Source organism: Lepisma saccharinum, chromosome 19 (genome assembly GCF_977018435.1).
Source record: "Lepisma saccharinum chromosome 19, izLepSacc3.1, whole genome shotgun sequence".
Taxonomy (NCBI): Eukaryota; Metazoa; Arthropoda; class Insecta; order Zygentoma; family Lepismatidae; genus Lepisma; species Lepisma saccharinum.
In genome coordinates this window covers 71,493,614-71,513,682 of record NC_139247.1, presented here as the reverse complement: position 1 = coordinate 71,513,682, position 20,069 = coordinate 71,493,614, and the positions used below count along the sequence as shown (strand labels likewise).

Genomic DNA, 20,069 nt, shown 5'->3' with positions numbered 1-20,069 from the left:
TCAACTGCAACTTACAGATCTACTTTCATGGCACATCAAGTTTCCAATACAATTCTTTGTTCAGTCTTTTTGTATGTATCAAAAGAAAAACAAACTCCAAATTTGCACTTACTTCTGCATATCTGAAGAAAATCTAAATGGATCTATTTCCACTGAATACATAATATATAGAATATTTAATTTTTTAAAAATCAAGATTGTACACAAAATTAGTAATTAACACATTTCACGTGTATTGGTACTTCAACAATGGAAAAATGCAGTTATAATATAGAGTAGTTTTCACTTTTTTTTTACTAATTTCGTGACCAGTGACCGATTTCATATGCCCCAAGTGACAAATTCAGGTAATACAAGTTCACTTATGGCTTGGCTGGACCTTTGGTCGACAACAAGGCAGCAGTTTTTGAAATTTCCCACCTTTTAAAAAAACTGCTATGATATTACAAAATCTGCTTAGAATTCATTATAGAGATTTTATGTGAATGTGTGGTATTGTATAAACCTTCACAATATCTCCAATACCTGTCTATAGCCATTTGCATTATTTTCCACCATATGTCTCAGGAATTTTGTAGTTGCTTGTAATTGGAGATAAGAGGTGTCCAATGAAGACTACATAATCCACAATCAATTTAATGTAATGCCAATGAGAAATTAAATTCTACATGTTATAATTTTTTTATACATAATTAATACTGAATAATGACTTCCTGAAAACCAGGCACGACATTCAAACAATGCTGGAAGCTAAAAGCATCTTGGAATCTTTGAAACAGCAGAAAAGTCAGACGAAGATTTGGAAGATCCGAAGGTAGTGTCAAAGTTGCAAGAAATGCTTCTCTAATGGTTATTTATTTTCAAACCCCAAACTTCAGAAGAACAGTGCAATCAAGACTATTCTTCAAGGATCACTTTTCTTCCATAAAGTTCATAACTTTCACTTGGCAAAATTTGAAATATGTTCCTCAGTTTTACAAGTCTCTGGTAGCTAATTTCCAAACATTAAGAATGTAAACCTTGCATCTTATTTATTCTTGAAAGTTATCTGCACTCCTCACGGTCTGTCAGTCTTTATCCCTGTTGCCTAGATATTCACAACAGTTTCGTGGCTATGTAAGCCTATTAAACTATCACGAATATAGACAACAGTGAGAGCATAATACACATATTAACACAGCTCTGGTGTCGGCCAAACATTCAGCCCAGCCTTAACTACATAAAAAAAAAAAAAACTTAGTACATTTGTTTAAAATATGGTCCCCAGTGCTAAACAATAATATATTGTGCAAAGAAAGCAAATGCAACTTTGGAGGATGGATTAAAAAAAAAATCTTGCTTCACCTACACGTTTTCTTACTAATTGTCCCACATCCCACCTACAACAACCTAGATGAGATTTTTTATAACTGCCCCAACATGTTGTAGTTAAAAAGGAATGTAACTTTCTCTGGTAACAAGTTACCCACTTTAATTCAGAAAAATAAATTAATCAGCCTGATATACAGAAACCATAATTTGGAAGTAGACAGGAAAAAAATAATCTGAAACTTGACTGCATTTCTGTGGTTAAACTAAGGAAATCACACACAAACAGAATAAAAGCAATACTCTAAGACGAATTTTTGAGATTGTACTTATAACTGTACCAATGTCATAAACCTGTTGTACTGAATTATCTAACGAACAGCCATAAAAATATTTCGGAGACAATACTGAATATCGTAATCTTTATGTAACTTGTTCAATGTCCTTTATAAAACATGTTCACGAGTGCATTTTTAAGGAAGAAAAGGCTCCGCCATGGAGAAAGGTAGCTTCCCTTCCAGTCGTGCAAGCCTGACAGATGAAAATGCATAACTGTAACAGTCCAATAAGTTCTTCCTCACTTAGCTTACACTTTTCAGTTCCACTTCAAACACTAGAGTACTGTTGGGAGGGATTACTGGTGGTGATCCTTTCTTTCCATACCTAAAAACACAAAACAAAAACAATATATTTAGGTTTAGCTCACTTGTACTAACAACACGAGTAAGCAATATTTTCTCACTTGACTGGTATTTGAGGCATAACTGTTTGTCTTTACCAGATGAGGTTGGTTTTGATTTTAACCAAAATTATGACAAATCAGAGTTGCTACGATTTTATTATGAAATTCCCGACATTTCCAAGTTTTCCAGTCCAAAAATGAAATTTTTCCAGACATGTTTATCATCATGATTTTTGGTTTTGAACCTTGTGTTTTTCAATTAAATATACAGGGTGTATCAGAAGTCCCTTACCACCCCTTGTAAAATCTGCAGTGATGAATTTTCATGGAATTTGATATGGGTGATACAAAATAGGCCTAGGGGAACACCTTTTGGAGTATGTCACGGGCACAGCCGCTATCTTGAATTCAACTTTTTTATTTAAAATGATAGGTGGGTCATGTGATTCATGACCATAGGCTAGAATTTAGTCAGAATGTCAAATCTGAAATCAGATTTCATGTAACTTTATTTGGTGAAACGTTATTGGCAACTGAAAGTGATGTTTACCTGTTTGATGCAGGTGCTGAACCATGCTGTTAACAACTGAGGAACGCATTCAGATCGTCAAACTGTGGGGTGGGAGAAGTGCCCCTGCAGTGGCTGCAGATTTCAACCTGCATCATCCAGAATGTCACCCTGTGTCACATGTTGCAGTGGCACAGTTATTAACCAAATTCAAGGAGACTTGCAGACTGCAAACAGTCACGGATGAAGCAACAGGTACGGCAGTGCTGGCCTCCTCCTAGACGTCACCGCAGTGAAGCACACATCGTATAGTAATGCAATGTGCTATGAGTCACAATTCAGTATACATGGTGCTACAGATTCACAAGTGGCATCCGTATAAGGTGCAAATGCAGCACACCTCTCAGAGGATGATCCAGACCGCCGCATGCAGTTTTGAGAGTGGGCTGCTAAATCAAACGTCGATATCCACATACTCCATTCCGATGAAGAGAACTTCTACGTAAATGGGGAGGTGAATAGGCAAAACATGCACTATTGGTCGCATGACAACCCCGTATGGTCAGATCCCTCCAAAATGACCAACACAGGCAAAATTATGGTGTGGGCAGGCATATAGGGAACATGGATAATCGGTCCTTTTTTCATTCAAGGAAATTTAAATGTGGAACGATACCTGGGGATGCTACAGGAACAGATACTGCCAGATCTGATGTCAGAAGATGGTCCATTCCCCATGTTTTTTCAACAAGATGGTGTGCCTCCCCATGCACCTGGATGAACAATTTCCTGGGCCATGGATTGTTGGATGTGGGCCAGTTGAATGGCCTGCCCAATCACCAGACCTAACTCCAATGGACTTCTACCTTTGGGGACACGTTAAAGCTATGGTGTATGGTGTAAAAATTCATGATCTTAGTCATCTGGAACAATGTATCATGGCAGCCTTTGAGCAAATTTCACCAGATACCATGTATCTGTGTCCACACATATTGGAGAAGCATCTGCACACATGCACTGCCAAGCTAGGACAACATGTGGAGCACATCTGTAACAGGTAAACATCACTTTCAGTTGCCAATAACTTTTCACCAAATGAAGATACATGAAATCCATTGTTGACATTCTGACGAAATTCTAGCCTACAGTCATGTATCACATCCACCACCTATCATTTTAAATAAAAAAGTTTAATTCAAGATGGCGGACATCCATGTGAATTACTCCAAAAGATGAACAGATTCTCTCGGGCTATCGACCAGGTGAGTTGCGGAAATTATTCCAAACTTTCCAGAGCTAACATCACTCATCTTCAGGGTAGAAGTGCAGTTCTGAGCGTCAACCCGGTGTATATACGTTCGTGGAAGGGGGGATCCCGGTGAAGATGGCATGTCTGCTACGTGCGCGTGTCTGGTTAACTAACGCTAACCAGGCTGCGTCCAGTTCAAGCTCCATGTCGCGATTAAGATTGTATTTTTCTTCATAAATGATTATTGCTTCCTTTATAATATGGTCCCAGTAGTTTGAAGTTTTGGCTATGATTTCTGTGTTGCTGAAATCTGGTCTATGTCCCTCGTTGATTGAATGTTCTGCTAGTCCTGACTTTTCAGGGTGGAAATACTTGATGGAGCTTTGATGTTCTTTACAGTGCTGTGCTATTGTCCTACCCCTTTGCCCAATGTATGCTTTCCCGCATTTGCAGGTAATATGGTAGACTCCTGGTTTTTTGAGTTCTAACTCATCCTTGGATTTGCGTAGTAGGCTTCTGATCTTCGGAGGTGGTTTGTGAATGGTTTTTATGTTATGTTTCTTTAGAATTCGGTTGATAACTCCAGAGATATTTCCTGTGTAAGGAAGGAAGGCTATCTTCTGGTCAGCTTTGTCCGTGTCGCCTGGTGTGTTTGGATTCCCCGGCATGCCCGAATTCCCTGGTGTGCTGGTCTTCTTGGACAGTACTCGTTTTAATGTCATGTTGATGTGTTCCGAGCACTCGTTCTGTTTGAAAGCTGTGCGAAGATGATGTATTTCATCTGATAGATGCTCCATGTCGCTGATGGAGATGGCCGGTGAAATAAAGTAGAGAGAACTGTAGCTCTTTGAGATAGGTGGTGAAAACTGTTGACATTGAGATATAGATCGGTGGGAGTCTGTTTCCGGTATGCACTGTGTCCCAAGGATCCTTTTGGCTTGCGTCTGGTGAGAATATCCAGGAACGGCAGGCTGTTGTTGTTCTCAGTCTCCATGGTGAACTTTATATTTGGGTGTTGATAGTTTGAATGATCTAGGAATGGGCTGAAGAGTTTCTTTACCGTACCGTGTGGCTAGACAACGAAGGTGACGTCGACGTATCTGTAGAAGGTGGTGGGTTTCAACGGAGCTGTGCGCAGCGTTTCGTGTTCAAAGTTCTCCATGAAAAAATTGGCTACACTCCAAAAGGTGTACCCCTAGACCTATTTTGTATCACCCACATCAAATTCCATGAAAATACATCACTGCGGATTTTACAAGGGGTGGTAAGGGACTTCTGATACACCCTGTATGATCCATTAATTATTATGAATATTCACTTTCACAACTTATGACGTGCATCTAGCCTTCAGGCTAAGGTAACAAAGGTACATTATTTCACCATAACAGATCTCCACAATATAAAAACAAAAGAAAAAGTTCATAAACCACCATAATATTTCATTTTCTGGCAGATTTATAGCGTCGTAGAAAATTATGCTTTTTTTGCTTACATTTATAAGTACACAGCATCTGGAGAAATTTTTGTTGCATAAGAAAATACCAACAAGACTAAATAACCTCATCTTCCCCAAACTTTGATAATTATGTTCATATTGTCAATGTACTTTAGTTATCGATGAGATATCTGGACTGCAAATTTTACTTTGATATTCATTCTAATATCCAGTATCATAAAAGTGAAAATTTATTACCGAGACTGAGAATCATAAGAACAAAAGAAACTAGTTTCAAAACTGAATCCAGAAGTGGAAGTGAACTGCTTGTTCATTTTGCAACTTTTTCTATTGCAGACTCCAAAATGCATGTAAATTCCATACGACAAAATTCCCTGACAAGCCCAAGTCCATGATATTTCCCTGTTTTCCCGATGCGTAGCAAGCCTGCAAATCATCACAAGTTGTTGAGTTTTAGTAAAATGTCATAAAAATTAATTTTGCACAAACTCAAACACTATGTATACATTATAGGGATGGGACCGATTAATCAGTACTCCATCGGTATCGGCCGACATAGGCATATAAGTGTATTGGTAAAATTACTGATTATTTCACCGATCCGATATATCAATAAATATCTGACAGAGCAAAAATCTGCAATTTTGTTGTAATTTTTATGGATAATCTCCATGCTCTACTTTCTAAAAAAGTAAATGTCTAAATATGCAACTTCTTTTGCATGGAGTCACCTTGAAACAATTAATTAAGGTCAATGAACCTTTCAGGTTCTTCAAGGACCATTTCTAATTTTATATCTGTTATCGGTATTGGCCAAAATTTCATATCGGCCCATCCCTAATAAATTATAACATTTAGGCCAGCTGTAGAAAAGCTCACTTCCTGATTTTTCTTAAGCTGCTAGTAGAAGAATGAGAATAGAAGGTGGTCACAAAATCAATGGACAAATAATTATATTTTTTCCTTGTTACACACAAAAAACACACTTGAAAGTGGCCTACATACTATTGTGTACTAATTAAATACTAATCTATTTTTGTAATTTACCTGGACATTAACACACAAAATAAATCAAAGAAACAAGAAACTTACGCCATATGTGGTGGACACTCAATCTTTCTCTTGCCGCCAACTTTCATTCCACTGAGACCAATTTCCCATCCCTTAATCACTTCGTTAGCGCCTAATTTGAACTTGAAACCTGGACCTTGCTGTGCGGAATCAAACTGCTTGTTGTTCTGTTTCAAACGACCAACATAGTACACTGAAACCTGAAAGAAATTATATCAATTATCTGTAACTAAAAGTGCAGCAAAACCAGTACGGTTGAAGTTTTAGCAAAGTTTGTCCAAATTTTGAATTTAACTAAGGTCACACACACACATACATATTCTATCATTCAAACTGAAGTACAGCGTGTCCGAGAAGTGTTTGTATGAAAACAAAAATTAACTGTACCCGCTAAATGCAACAGACATGAAAAAACGGCACCAAAATGTTCGGAAACTATTAAAGTTTTTTTTTTGTTTCATGTTTCTGTAACGTTGCAGTAGTGTAGCAGTGCCAGTGTTCAGCAAACCGGAAATGTATACAAATAAGGAAAAAGCCGAGTGCGTCCTGTGGTTTCACGAGAGCAGGTCACAAAAAACAGTGCAGAGACAGTTTCAAACATCGTACGGAAAGGTGCCGCCCGATGGTAGGAGCATTAAGTCGTGGTATGACAAATTCAAGACCACAGGTTCTGTTGCTTACGTACCGAGAAGTGGCTGACCATCAACCTCAGACGAAAGGGTGGAAGATGTCAGTGTGCAGTCCGAAGAAATACGTGCGTATGACCTCACGTGAATTACAGATTCCAAAAAGTTCTGTTCATCATGTGTTACACAAACGTTTACTGTTTCGTGCATACAAAGTGCAAATCCTGCAGGCTTTGTTACCCAATGACGGCAAACGTCGGTATAACTTTGCGGTGAAAATGTTATCACGCATTGACGCAGATAACTGATAATGTTCCTATCTGGAACGTGTTGCTTTTTCTGACCAGGTGGTTTAGTGAATCGACACAACGTGTGTATCTGATGTAAGGAGTCCCCTCATGAGGTGAGGGAGTCGACCATGGGCAGCCTGAAGGTGAATGTTTGGTGCACGCTGCTGCATGACAGAATAATCGGACCATTCTTTTTCTGTAAGGACACCGTAACATCTGGAGTGTATCTCGACATGTTGCAATTGTTTGCTGTTCCTCAATTGCTAGAATACCACCCAGATGTTATATTTCAACAACACGGTGCACCGCCACATTGGAGTCTGGAGGTTCGTTCCTACCTTGATCAGACATTTCCTGGAAAATGGATTGGTCGAGATGGACCGACAGCGTGGCCTGCACGATCTCCAGACGTAACCCCTATAGATTTTTTTCTATTGGGTTATGTGAAAGACAATGTCTACAGAACTCCTGTATCCGATCTTGCAACTCTGCAACAACCGATAACCCAAGTCATCACATCAATCCCTCCTGTGATGTTGGAGAAGTTAAATTTCGACTAGATGTACTCCGTGCTACAAAGGGATCTCACGTGGAGATTTATTGATTTCTTTCCTATTGCTAATAATACTTGAATAGTTTCCGAACATTTTGGTACCATTCTTTCATGTCTATGTTGCATTTAGCGGATACAGTTAATTTTTGTTTTCATACAAAGACTTCTTGGACACCCGGTATAACTTGTCCGTATAAAAATGTCAGTCATTTTTGACCAAGCATTTACAATGATTCGGATGACAAGACTGCACTCAATGCTTCTAAAAGATACAGTGAAACCCCGATATTACGTTCCCGCATTTTAAGTTTTCCCACTTAATACGTTCATCCAGTCAGGCCCCGGCAAAAGGCTGTGTTAAATAATAGAACCTTTACCTCAATCTTACGTTCGCTCTAACTCCCGTTTCCTGAGCCATGACGATATCTTTGGTCTGTGGAATGCTGGGGGGAGGCAGGGTACAACCTTCATTTGTCGCATCTTCCTTGAAAGACAGGAAGGGACAAGGGCACTTCTTGTAGTCCATGTGAAGAATAAATCCTTCTACCTCAGGATCAGACAACTGCACTGTTGCCAAACCGATTCTCTCTAAATGCTGCCTTCCCTATAGTTTGGACAGGTGTGACTGAGGTGTCTTTGTTCGCCCTTCCCCTCCACAAAAACGAGAGTGGGATTCGTTGCCAACTCATTTACGGAATCCTTCCTAGTTGACGGGAATAAAAAAGAGGGGGAGGCATGTTTCATGTTTGTAATTTTTTTCCTTTCTTCTTGTTTGCAGCGCTGGAAATGGAAAATAAAGATTTGCCATACCTGATAACAACTGCACTTTCTCTTCAATGGAAAGTAGTTTCGATTCCTAAGGAAATACGATTGGATCTAGTTAGATTACTTTCAATCTGAGGTTTTTTCACGAACGCTATATAATTTGGTTATCAGAATGAAACTGAAAACACACAAGTTAGTGATTTTTTTCTATGAGCAGATAGGGCGATATTTTACTCACTCTCTTACAAATATTCTTGTCAAATCAATTGTGTGGGGGAGGGATTGGGAGCGAAGTTTGGATACATGTATTATTCTACGTGAGGCAGAGAATGTTTCTCTATGCACATTACGTGACTTGTGCTGTAAAGTGATAGGCCAGGAAAAATGAGAATAAACGAGGAGTGTGCCGTTATTTCCTGAGAGCAACCAAATTTAGTGTGTATCTACATGCCATTAAAATGCAGGTGATCTAAGCTATCACATAAAGCCGCTCTGGAGCTCACCGAACCTACAAAAAATGTACCTGCGGGCAACCTTGGTGGGTAAAGGCTGCCCAAGCATGGTGCTGATCACCATCTCCTCCAAATTGGCAGGATAGAAGAGTATGTGGGGTTAAGGTAGCCTGAGCATGGTGCTGATCACATGATCTCCCACACCCCCTTTATATGCATCACGGCATGGTGCTGAGTGCATGGGGAACTGTACCTTCACTCTTTCATGCCCCTATGGTATCATCATTACAGAAAAGTGCCAAGTATTTCTGACCCAATTTTCTTGCTCCTGTGGAAGAGACATCTTAACCAATTAACATAAAGGTCACATGACATGATCTCATTCTTTAATGCCCTGCGTCTGAAATCTTGCTCCTATGTCTGAAGCATTGACATGACAACATGGGAGTGTCAAGCAGTGATCCTTCCTAAACCCCCTTCTTTGCAGAGCAGGAATGAGCACACTTCTGATAAGCGCTGCCCTACCACCTGTTTTAGTCTCCCTCCCATTGCAAACCGGTCAGAGGGTGTATGGGACCGGCGGGCAGCTGGTGCCAATGTTTCGTCTCCTGGCTCCAGAGCTATGACTCGTAAGGGAAGAAAAACGTCAGTGTTTTGATTCTCGCCTCAAAAGGTTTTTCTTCTGCCTTCGGATAATTGCCTTGAACACACACAGCAGTGCAGGAAGGAAATGCACATGATGCTAAGAATGATATAATCGCAGTGAAACTATTGGTGGAAGGGGTTTTGCCCTCCACAAGACTTCTAAATCCAATAATAAATTGTCGATTAATATGGATGTATTCATAATTGGGAAAAGAGAGACGCGGTAGTATATAAACACGGAGAAACTAGTACTCACTTTTATCCGCGAATGTAAATGGATGTAAATAACACTCAGTGGCATTCCCAAAGGGGGGGGGGATGATGGGGGTCATACCCCTCCTTTGGGAGAGTATTTCTAAAAATAATTAAACAAAAAGAATGATAACATCATAGGTAGGAAAAAATGGCTGACTACTATTAAAAGTATACGTAACCCCATCCCACTTTCGAAAATCATGCACGCGTCACTGATAATTTCTTGTGATGTCTAAAAATGCTTAAGTTTGACAAAGCTTGTTTTGTTCACTTCATGCTGTTGGGTTGATCGGGACTGGATACATATGCAGCCAAAGTGGAATCTGAATCATTCTGTATGTCTTCAGAACACTTTGGTTGCAGTATATAAAAACTCTTAACGTCCAGCTATAAATGATCATCTACCCCTCTAATTACCAGGGACTTCCACCCATACCCTACGAAATTTTGTCCCGTTAAACCGTCATTGACTTTCACAGCAGGTCTTGCTTTTTCCCCTGGAAATTCATAATCATACTTCTATGCCGTTGTTAAACAATTTTTGATATAATATACCCTTAAAAAGTAGATTGTGTAGTTATTTCTTACTGACACTTCCTTATGCTTTTCCGCTTTTTAAGTTTCCCGCATTTTACTTTTTCTTTATTTACAGGCCCCTGAAAAACGTAAAGTCGGGGTGTGACTGTATAAAGCAACTATGAACTTTCCAGAAAATGTAAGTGTTGACATTTACAATTTTACACATATTCAAAATATTTTTTTTTGGCAACATGAAATCGAACGAACAAAAAAATTCATATATGGGACAAAATAAAAATCCTTAGATGAAATTTCTTATAACGTAATCGAAGCATGCCATTAAAATACTATAAAGGTAACTAGTTCCATTGGTCACATGCCTCCATGGAAGACCATTGATTGCACTGTGGGATGTGAATCAAAGTAAAGTGCAATTTGCACCTTGTCTAGGTTATCAACTGTCACCCTCTAAGCCAATTGCCCAGTGAATGGAGCAGGTGGTAAGTGGTAATCAGATAGGGCAATATCTGGGGAACAAGGCAGATACATCAGCTTTTCTCAACCAAGGTGGAGAATGGTGTCACAGGTTACCTTAGAGACTTTTAGTATTGCATTACAGTATCTGTTAAGTAGGGGACAATGCTTTTCAGTCTCTCCTGAACATGCTCCAGATGCTGACAGTACTGGGTGCGAGGTGGGGTGGTGTTGTCTGGTGTCACAGTTTAGTGCTTAGATTGCATGGTTTTCCTTGATGATATTGTCTAGGAGGGAGCCTATTGTGCAACATACTGAGATGGTATGGCATGCATTTTTTTGAGGAGTTGTGCCAAGCCTGAACTACACGATTCTGTACTGGCACCTTTAACTACATTTCCTGCACCCAACCTAGAATGTTAAATGGTGGTTCTTTAGGAAGCAGTCTGCCATTTTCAATATACTGGTAGCTGTAACTCAAGGAGTAAATTATAATGGTTGATCAAATGAAAAGGTACAAAACGACACTGTTGGTGTAAATGAATACTTTATTCAAAATATCCTCCATAGGCCTGAGCACATTGATCCCATTGATGAACGAGCCGAATGATTCCTTCTTCCCAGAATTCCTTTGGCCGTGACGTGACCCAGTCCTTCACAGCATCCTTGAGTTCATCGTCCGAGGTGAAGCGCTTTCCTTTGAGATGCTTTTTCAGGGGACCAAACACATGGAAGTCACAGGGGGATAAGTCCGGACTGTACGGCAGATGGTCTAGCTGCTCCCACTTGAACCTGGCCAGTTCAGCGTGTGTGACCCTGGAGAAGTGTGGACGTGCGTTACCATGGAGCAGAACCACACCCTCCGTGAGCAGCCCCCGGTCGTTCGCCTTCCCCGTAAACATTCATTATCCGGCGATGAATATCGGCCAGTTTAACACCTTCCGCTGTCAGAAAACTGATAACACCTCGCTGCTCCTCAACAGTCGAATTTGCCAATGTTAACGCCATCCTGTCCGAACACGCACTGCCGCGTCACTTGGACGGCGCTCTGTATCGGAGCCTCTGCTCTCTCCTGCGCATGCGCGTTCCCCTGCATGCTCCGATGCCACGTGGCGACTTCAATCGCACCCCTACATATCACGCTACATTCTCCCATCGCGGCATCGGTATTATATAAACGATTCCGTTGTTACGACGTTTCGTACCTTTTAATTTGATCAACCCTTGTACATGGATGTTATCTGTTAAATAACAAAAAATCAGTAAGATTTATTTTCAGTCATAGCACTTTGTGTAAAACATTGCCCAATTTGCCTACATTGGCAGCTACAGTTTGAGATGCATTTACAGGGAAATATTCAAAATCACAAGTCTTTGAGAAGCTCTGCCAACTTCTATCTTATTCTTAAGATTTGAAATTTTCCCTACTCTGAAGATGAGTGACGTTAGCTCTAGTCTTTTCCAAAACTCACCTGGTCGATAGGCTGAGAGAATCCTTTCAAAAACAGGGATTTTAGTACTCCCATTTACCTTTCTTACTCTTCTCGACAACCATTTTTTGAGCTGATATTGTTTAATAATAACCTATGCATAAAAAATTAAAACTCTCAACTTACAAATCTTCCTGGTTTTGCCATTGGTCCATTTCCTACTTTAATGTCTTCAACGGTCACTCCGGCACCCAGCACTTTCTTTTGTGGCGAGACTTCTGCACCTGGTGTGTTCGGTGTCTTTGCATTAGCCATGCCTGTGAGAATACAAAGTTTGTACTGAATAATTCAGAATTCTAAGCAGGTCAATTCAACCCAGACAACATTCATAAAACTTACCTTCCTTTATTTTTCTTCTATTCCATTTTAGAGATGAAAAGATTTCTAAAGCAGATATGTATGCATCATGACTATTGTCTGGGCTGAAGTTACAAATCATGACATTTTTAAAACAAATGTAGTGTCACAATTGTGCACTAAGAAAAACTGCAAGCCACAATTTTTCCATTTCAACCTAAGCCATTTTCCCTATTAACATCTACACACATGGAGAACAATTTCTTTGTAATCCACATGTCATGTGTCAGATTCATGCTCCCATTATTCTATATGCTTTAAAACATTGTGTCCAAACACCAGTGGGATATCTGGTTCCAATAGAATGACGAACTCGCAAAGTTTCTTGCACACATATTACAAATGCTGTGATATCTAACCGATATTGCATTTTGTCCCACATTCATAATAGCTAGATGCACATAAAAAAAAAAAAAAAAAAAGGTAAAGTGTTCCCCTGTGCATAGCACCACGCCATGAAGGCGTATAGGGGGTGTGGGGGTAACGCCCCACACTTTCTTGATCCGGTCGTGAGTGGGGGTGATGTGATCAGCATCACGCCCCTGACTGCCTTTACCCCCCAGGGTTTCCCCCAGGTACCCATGTTATTCGATGCTGGGTAGGCGCCGGGGCCGCTTCCACCGTTAGAAAAGTTCCCGGATTTGAACCGGCCGGGGATCGAACCTGGGACCTTGAGCATGGTAGTCAGCCGCATTACCGACTGAGCCACCGTGGCCACATAATTTTGGTAAATAAAAAAGCAAAATTTTGGTACAAAAACAGTCAATTTCAGGCTCAAAAGCAGTAAATAAAATAACATTTGTGTGTTATAGCAGTGAAAAAACTGATGAAAAGTAGTATATAAAATGACATTTTGGTTTCAAAATTGTGAACATAATCCTAAATTTGATTAAAAAACTGCACTTATTTCACAAAATAAACATATCCCTTCCAATAGCACATTTACCCGTAGTAAAATTAACTTTATTCCTGTATAAAGGGGTCCATTTATGCCTTCAAATATTAAAAGCAGAATTAATCAATTTTCCGTGAATTACATAACACTCAGGATAATTCAAACCTCTGAAAATGTTGCATCTGTAAATAAACTAAATTTCTTGACAAAACAGGGTAGGAAAATACACCTCTCACCATTTAGAAACATGAAAAATTCACCTTACAATGTGTTATTTCACATTTTGTGTTATCGTCAAAAACTAAATATGCATACCCCTAATAATAGCATATCATGGAGAGCTTCCATCTTGAATTTTTAGCATCACTTCTTGATACTCTCTCATTCAATCACAAAATGCCTTCTCATATCTGTTACTACTGCCTCCTGGCGGCACTCCATGGTGCTTGTGCAGTTTCCTTCAAGAACTTTTCAGTTTTCATCTTACAGAACTTTAGACACAGAACATATTGGCATCTGCCACTATCAGGTTCATAGTTTACCTATGGTGAATATTTAATTTACGACTGGTATAACCACACACAAGAAGATAATCCTGATAGACTGGCCACGTGACCTACCATGTGCCAAACATTTTAGTGCTTGATTCACATCTTGCAAACTGGAAAATTGAACTTACAATCACTCGTATCTTGCGCAAAATTATACAGATTTAAAATTTTGAAACCATACCAAATTCCAGTATTGCAGGAATTACAATCCACTGACAAATGCTAGACCTCAAGCCCAATGGGTTATTGAAACCCACACATCAGGTGGTTTACCCAAATTTTTTTCCTGACAAGACTTCCTTTGTACTCGTACATACATTTACAAAATAACTGGTACTGCAACTCCACACCATTATTGGTAGAGATTATGCCAGTCTGGGCATGCTAGGCAAGCTAGATTCACATGTAGTGTGGCCTCATCTAGCCTTATGATTGTAAACACATTGACTATGGTGACAAATCTGAATTTTAATCAGTGTCGTAACTTCTGGGAGTTATGGATCTTACATACCTGGACTTTTCCCCTCACTCGTGTCATTCAGACTCCTCTTCTTGCTCTTCTTCGAACTCTGCTGATTTGGAGTTTCCTTCAAATAGAAATTCAAAATATTAATCAAATATCCAGTGTTGGATAGTAGAATAATTTAAGCAAGAAGACTTATGTGGACAGGTCATGTGGCAAGAATGGGAGAGGAAAGAAGAGTTTACAGGATTCTTGTTGGGAAAACTAAGAGACCGGTAGGAAGGCCAAGACCAAGATGGAGGGATAACGTTGAGATGGACATCAAGGAAATTGCTAAGGATGGAAAAGATTGGATTGGTCTTGCACAGAATAGGGACACATGGAAGGCTTGTGTTGCTGCAGCCATAAACCTTTGTGGTTTAAGAAGGCTAGAGAGTTAGTTGAAAATGAATGTTCCAAGGTGCTTCATAAATTGTTATCTGAAGAACCAGATTGCCATGCAAGTCATTATTGCTGGATTGGTCAGATTGGCATACAAAAAATGTTCATGTTTCAAGCAGGAAATACAAAATTTGTATGTACGTGGCCTGTCTAAAAAGTATTAAGACTTTATTCTGGGAAAAGAAAGTCACTTGCCTGGTGTGGTTTATGTTCTAATCCCCTTCAAAGTAGCCCCTTGCGATTTCACACACTTAGCCCAACGAGCATGTCATTGCTGGAAGCACTCCTGGAGTGCCTCTTTTGGAATGTCTCTCAACTCTGCCATCGCATCGTGCATAATCAGGGTGGCTACAAACAAGCAGAAATGAAATTCCCTGACTTTTCCAGGTTTTCCAGGACAAAATTTAAATTTTTCCCTGACAATTACAAACTAAAATAAATCTATGTTTTTGCAAAATGGAAATAATAAACTCATACAGATCCACATATGGTTTCGTTAAGTACCAATATCATCTTCTATGAAATTGACTTAATTTCTCTATTCTCTATGATTTGAATTCAAACTGCAAAACAGTGAATTTGGAAAATTATTACAATTCACAAGCTAGGGAAGGATTATGGAATTTTGTCATACGCAGTAAGTTTAAAATAAAATATTTGATTATTTTTAAAGTTACGACTAAATGAGATAAGAGTGAAGAGTGATTGATTAAGAAATACAATTTGTAATTTATCAGTCTCCTTATACATTCTCGGTATTATATGTTGATATTTCCACTGAGGTTTGGAACCCTCTGCTTGCAAAAACTATGAGTGCGGACTAATTTTTCAATGCATAAATATACTTCTCTCTTCTCTGTCAAGCAAACAACTTAACTCTTTTGAGCCTAACAATGAAAAAACAGGAATTTGGCATTGAAAACTGCTTTATTGTTTTTCGAAGTATTCTCCTTTATGGTCAATACACTTTTGCATTCGTTCGAACCATTTGTCAAAGCCCAATCTTCTTGAGACACCTCCATAATATGGTTTTCGAACGCATCAACGGCGTCTTCCGCCGACGAAAATCGTTGTCCACGCAATTTATTCTTGACATTCGGGAACAAGAAGAAGTCATTGGGTGCCAAATCAGGATTGTACGGCGGATGACCCATCAATTCGATTTTTTGACTGTTCCTGAAGTTGGTTGTTAGACGAGATGTGTGACAGCTGGCATTGTCTTGATGAAGAATGATCCGACGGCGTTTGTTTGTTTTCCGTATTTGACCGAAAACCTCTGGCAAACAAATTGTTGTGTACCATTCAGAGTTGACCGTTCTACGTTCCTCTAAAGGCACAGTTGCCACATGACCAGTTTTCCCGAAAAAACAGCCGACCATTTGTTTCGATGTGCTTCGAGCGCGAACAACTTTTGTTGGATTGGGTTCATCTTGAAACACCCATACAGTCGACTGCTGTTTACGTTCCGGCTCATATGCATATATCCATGATTCGTCACCTGTTACAATATTATATACGTCTTTTGAAGCACCATGATTGTATTTATTGAGCATTTGTTTGCACCAATTGACGCGAGCGTCATTTTGAGTTTTTGTCAAATTGTGTGGGATACAACGAGAACATACCTTTCTCACAGCTAAATGATCATGTAATATTTTATATATGCTGGTGGAACTAATGCCTATGGTTGCCTCAATCTCACAGTATGTCACATGACGATCTTGCAGTATTAGGTTTTGCACAGCATCAATGTTTTCTTGAACAACAACTGATTTTGGACGACCTTCGCGAATCTCGTCGGTGAGCGAATGGCGGCCACGATTAAATTCGTTATACCAGCGTTTCATAGTGGCAAAGGATGGGGCTTCATCGCCAAATGTGGAAGTAAGTTGATCGATGCACTCTTGTCTTGGTAATCCACGTCGAAAATCGTAAAAAATCATCGCACGAAAATGTTCACGAGTTAGTTCCATTTTATTGTTGTCGCGCAATCTCCAAGGCAACGTAAACAACACAAATGAAGCTATTGACAAAACATTTGAAGTACGTTATGGTCAATAATGCCAGACGATTCCGTACAAACGTCAAATCGCGCCTAACTTCAATCAGTGTTGCCAAGTCTCAAAATATAAATAGTGACCCTCGTATCAATGGGGTTTCTGCTACAGTACAGTATATCCAAGTGAAGTACTGTGAAACTGACAACATGCAGTTATACCATTAATGCTGACGAAAAGGGTATGTAGGTTGCCTATTAGAAATTTAACGCAAGGAATTTATAGAATAGCATTGTATAGGTACCTGATTTAGCTAACCACACATTAAAACAGAAACACTAATAATATAAGCTTCTGAAAGTTCATATACGAGGGGAGTGCTGAAAAAAACTCCAAGCACTAGTGGTCGGAGAGCGACACACACACATGCAGGCAGGAAGAAGTGACATGTAGCTGTAATCTGGTACAGTTGCAATGCAGCCGTTTTAGGACAGTTCTAAGTTAAAGATTGCAGCTCTCATACCACCGACTGCCATGTAGCCTACATTGCACGCTCAGAATTTGGCACAGAGCCACCAGCAATCGTATGAGGTGTGCAGACCGGGAAAGTATGGTGCAGACAATTCACGGAAGGCCAGTCGAATGTGCACAACCCCATACAGCTGAGAACACACGGGCCCTTTGCATCACTTCAGGTGAGAGATCTTGAACCACTCCCTGTACAGCCCTCACCTTGAATGTACAGACTTTCATCTCTTTGTTTAACTGAAGAGGTTTCTGGCAGGGCAAGGATTTGACAGCTACACTGTGGTAGAGATAGTTCCAGTCTTTGACGTCAGACAGATATGCCATGGGCATACAAAATATAGTGCCATGCTACGACGAATGCTAGAACAACGGTGGTGATTATGCCGAAAATTAGGTTAGGACTCACTGTTGCTAATGCAATAACATACAACTGATATTCTTGTTTTATTTATGCCTAATCGGTAGGGACCTTGATATTTTTTTTCTTTTCAAATTGGTGTATTTTATTTTTTATTTTTTACTATACGGTGTTATTTTCCCCAAAATTAACATTTTCATTTTAGCGCATTTTCTGGCAAATATCTGAAATTATACCTTCATGGTGTTTTTAAACTACTGTTTGAAATTGTAAGTCACATGGCTTACGCCTCTTTGTGAGAGTTTGATATCTTGAAAGTTATTTTGAGAAAGTTATTTTCCATACCCCTTTTTTAATTTTAAGGTAAGGATTTGTAGATAATGGAATTTTCCTAGTATATACTGAAGGGTGCATATGACCATAAGTGGCGACGGACCCAAAAAATTAAAATCAATCAATCTCACGTGACCGATACACATATATTATGGCACCAAAAATTGGCACTATCTTTTTTTGACTTGTTAGTGTTACGTTTCCCAAAATTCGCGTTTTTGTTTTAGAACATTTTTCTGCCAAATATACCGAAACTTAATACTCCATTGTGCTTTTAAACTATTATTTTAAATTGTAGGTCACATGGTCTACGCATTTTCGTGACAGTTTGATATGTTGGAACAGATTTTTGAGGAAGTAAAAGTAAAGTGCTCCCCTAAACTTTTCCATGAAGGTGTATAGTAGGGGTGTGGAGTTAGGGCCCCACACTTTATTGATCATGGCTGAAGGTAGGGGTGATGTGATCAGCAACATGTTCCTGGCTACCTTTATCCCTCAAAGTAACCTCAAGGTACCTGCTTCATATGATGCTGGGTGGTGCCGGAGCAGTTTGAATAGGTGGAAAACATCCCGGTTCTCCCCGCAGGGGATCGACCCTGGGTTTCTCGCATGGTAGTCAGACGCCCTAACAACTGAGCTCCATTAATTCTCGCTCGACAAATGCCGATGGTGCACACTTAGCTTGGTAATTCAAAACACATCTCGCGCGACAAATACGAACATGTGGCTCCCGTGTGAAGGTAGATACGCACTCGATCTCCTGTTAGAACCCTGCCACTTTGCTCTGTGATGCAAATGGTTTTGATAGAAGTTGAAAAATTCGTGGGAAATACATGATTTAATGTGGCTGTCGGAAATATTCCATGTACGTATAACTCTATAGTTTACTCTTGAATAAAATGTTGAAAATCTTGCATATTCTATGTACACAAACATGGCCTAGAAAAGTCAAGAATGTTGGATTTCATGGAATTTTTCGTTGTTTTAGGACATTTCTTTTAAAAAATCGCTAAAAACGCCAACAATTCGCATTTTATGCCAAATTCGCATTACTTCGATATTTCGAACGGGCGAAAAATGTGTCCAGACATCACTGCACATTTCTAAACATAACTTCGCACTAATTACCATTTTTCACGGTTTTGGCGTTTGCGAAAAATCAATGTCCCTACTAATTGGAAATTACTTTCTGACCACCCCTCGTATAAATCAGTAGATGGAAAGTGAAAATTTAGCAGGGCTGGCAGAGAAAAGTCAATTCTTGAAGAAAGTGATTTGCTTTTATGATTGAATAATTCGAGTAAATACGAGTATGATATTAAAATATTTATATATTTATTATTAGTAATTTATTTCATAATATTGGACATTAACCTTACTCAGTGAGAGATTAGTGACCATCTCCCACGCGTTTAAAGAGACAGGACAGAGAGTGGCGTTAATTTCATTGCAATACTAGTGTTGCAGTAAATTTGAGGTTGGGAGCATGCACTTGCCAATTTTTATAACGTTCATCAATGCAGATTTATGTTTCAATTTTTCGTGATAGTATTCAATATATATCCCATTTGCTTGGATTCTTCTTGACATCTAAGAATAGTGCAATGTCATTGTAAACGGATGTTAACTTGTGCAAAACCAGTAATACGTCAGGATGATGAAAGAAAACATTTGTAAGCACTGCTACATTAAATAAGGCAAAGTGAGCCAGAAGAGTAATTAAATTCCAGCAGCATATTTGCAGTCTACAGCTCTTCTTGTTTATGCATGCGCTTTTTGTTGGATGTTGCAGTCAATGCAATT

General features: G+C 39.4%; 1 protein-coding gene across 1 annotated transcript in view; it reads right to left on the bottom strand.

The window, feature by feature from the left end:
- Positions 1-279: 279 nt before the first annotated feature.
- Positions 280-20,069, bottom strand: part of Fkbp39 (FK506-binding protein 39kD) — a 63,287-nt gene continuing 43,497 nt past the window's right edge. The window contains exons 8-11 of the mRNA XM_083141072.1: positions 14,658-14,733; positions 12,470-12,600; positions 6,296-6,474; positions 280-1,971 (exon numbers count right to left, since the gene is read on the bottom strand). Coding sequence (XP_082997198.1) covers positions 1,890-1,971; positions 6,296-6,474; positions 12,470-12,600; positions 14,658-14,733 — 468 coding nt within the window. The 3' untranslated portion in view covers positions 280-1,889. The remainder of the gene's footprint in view (positions 1,972-6,295; positions 6,475-12,469; positions 12,601-14,657; positions 14,734-20,069) is intronic.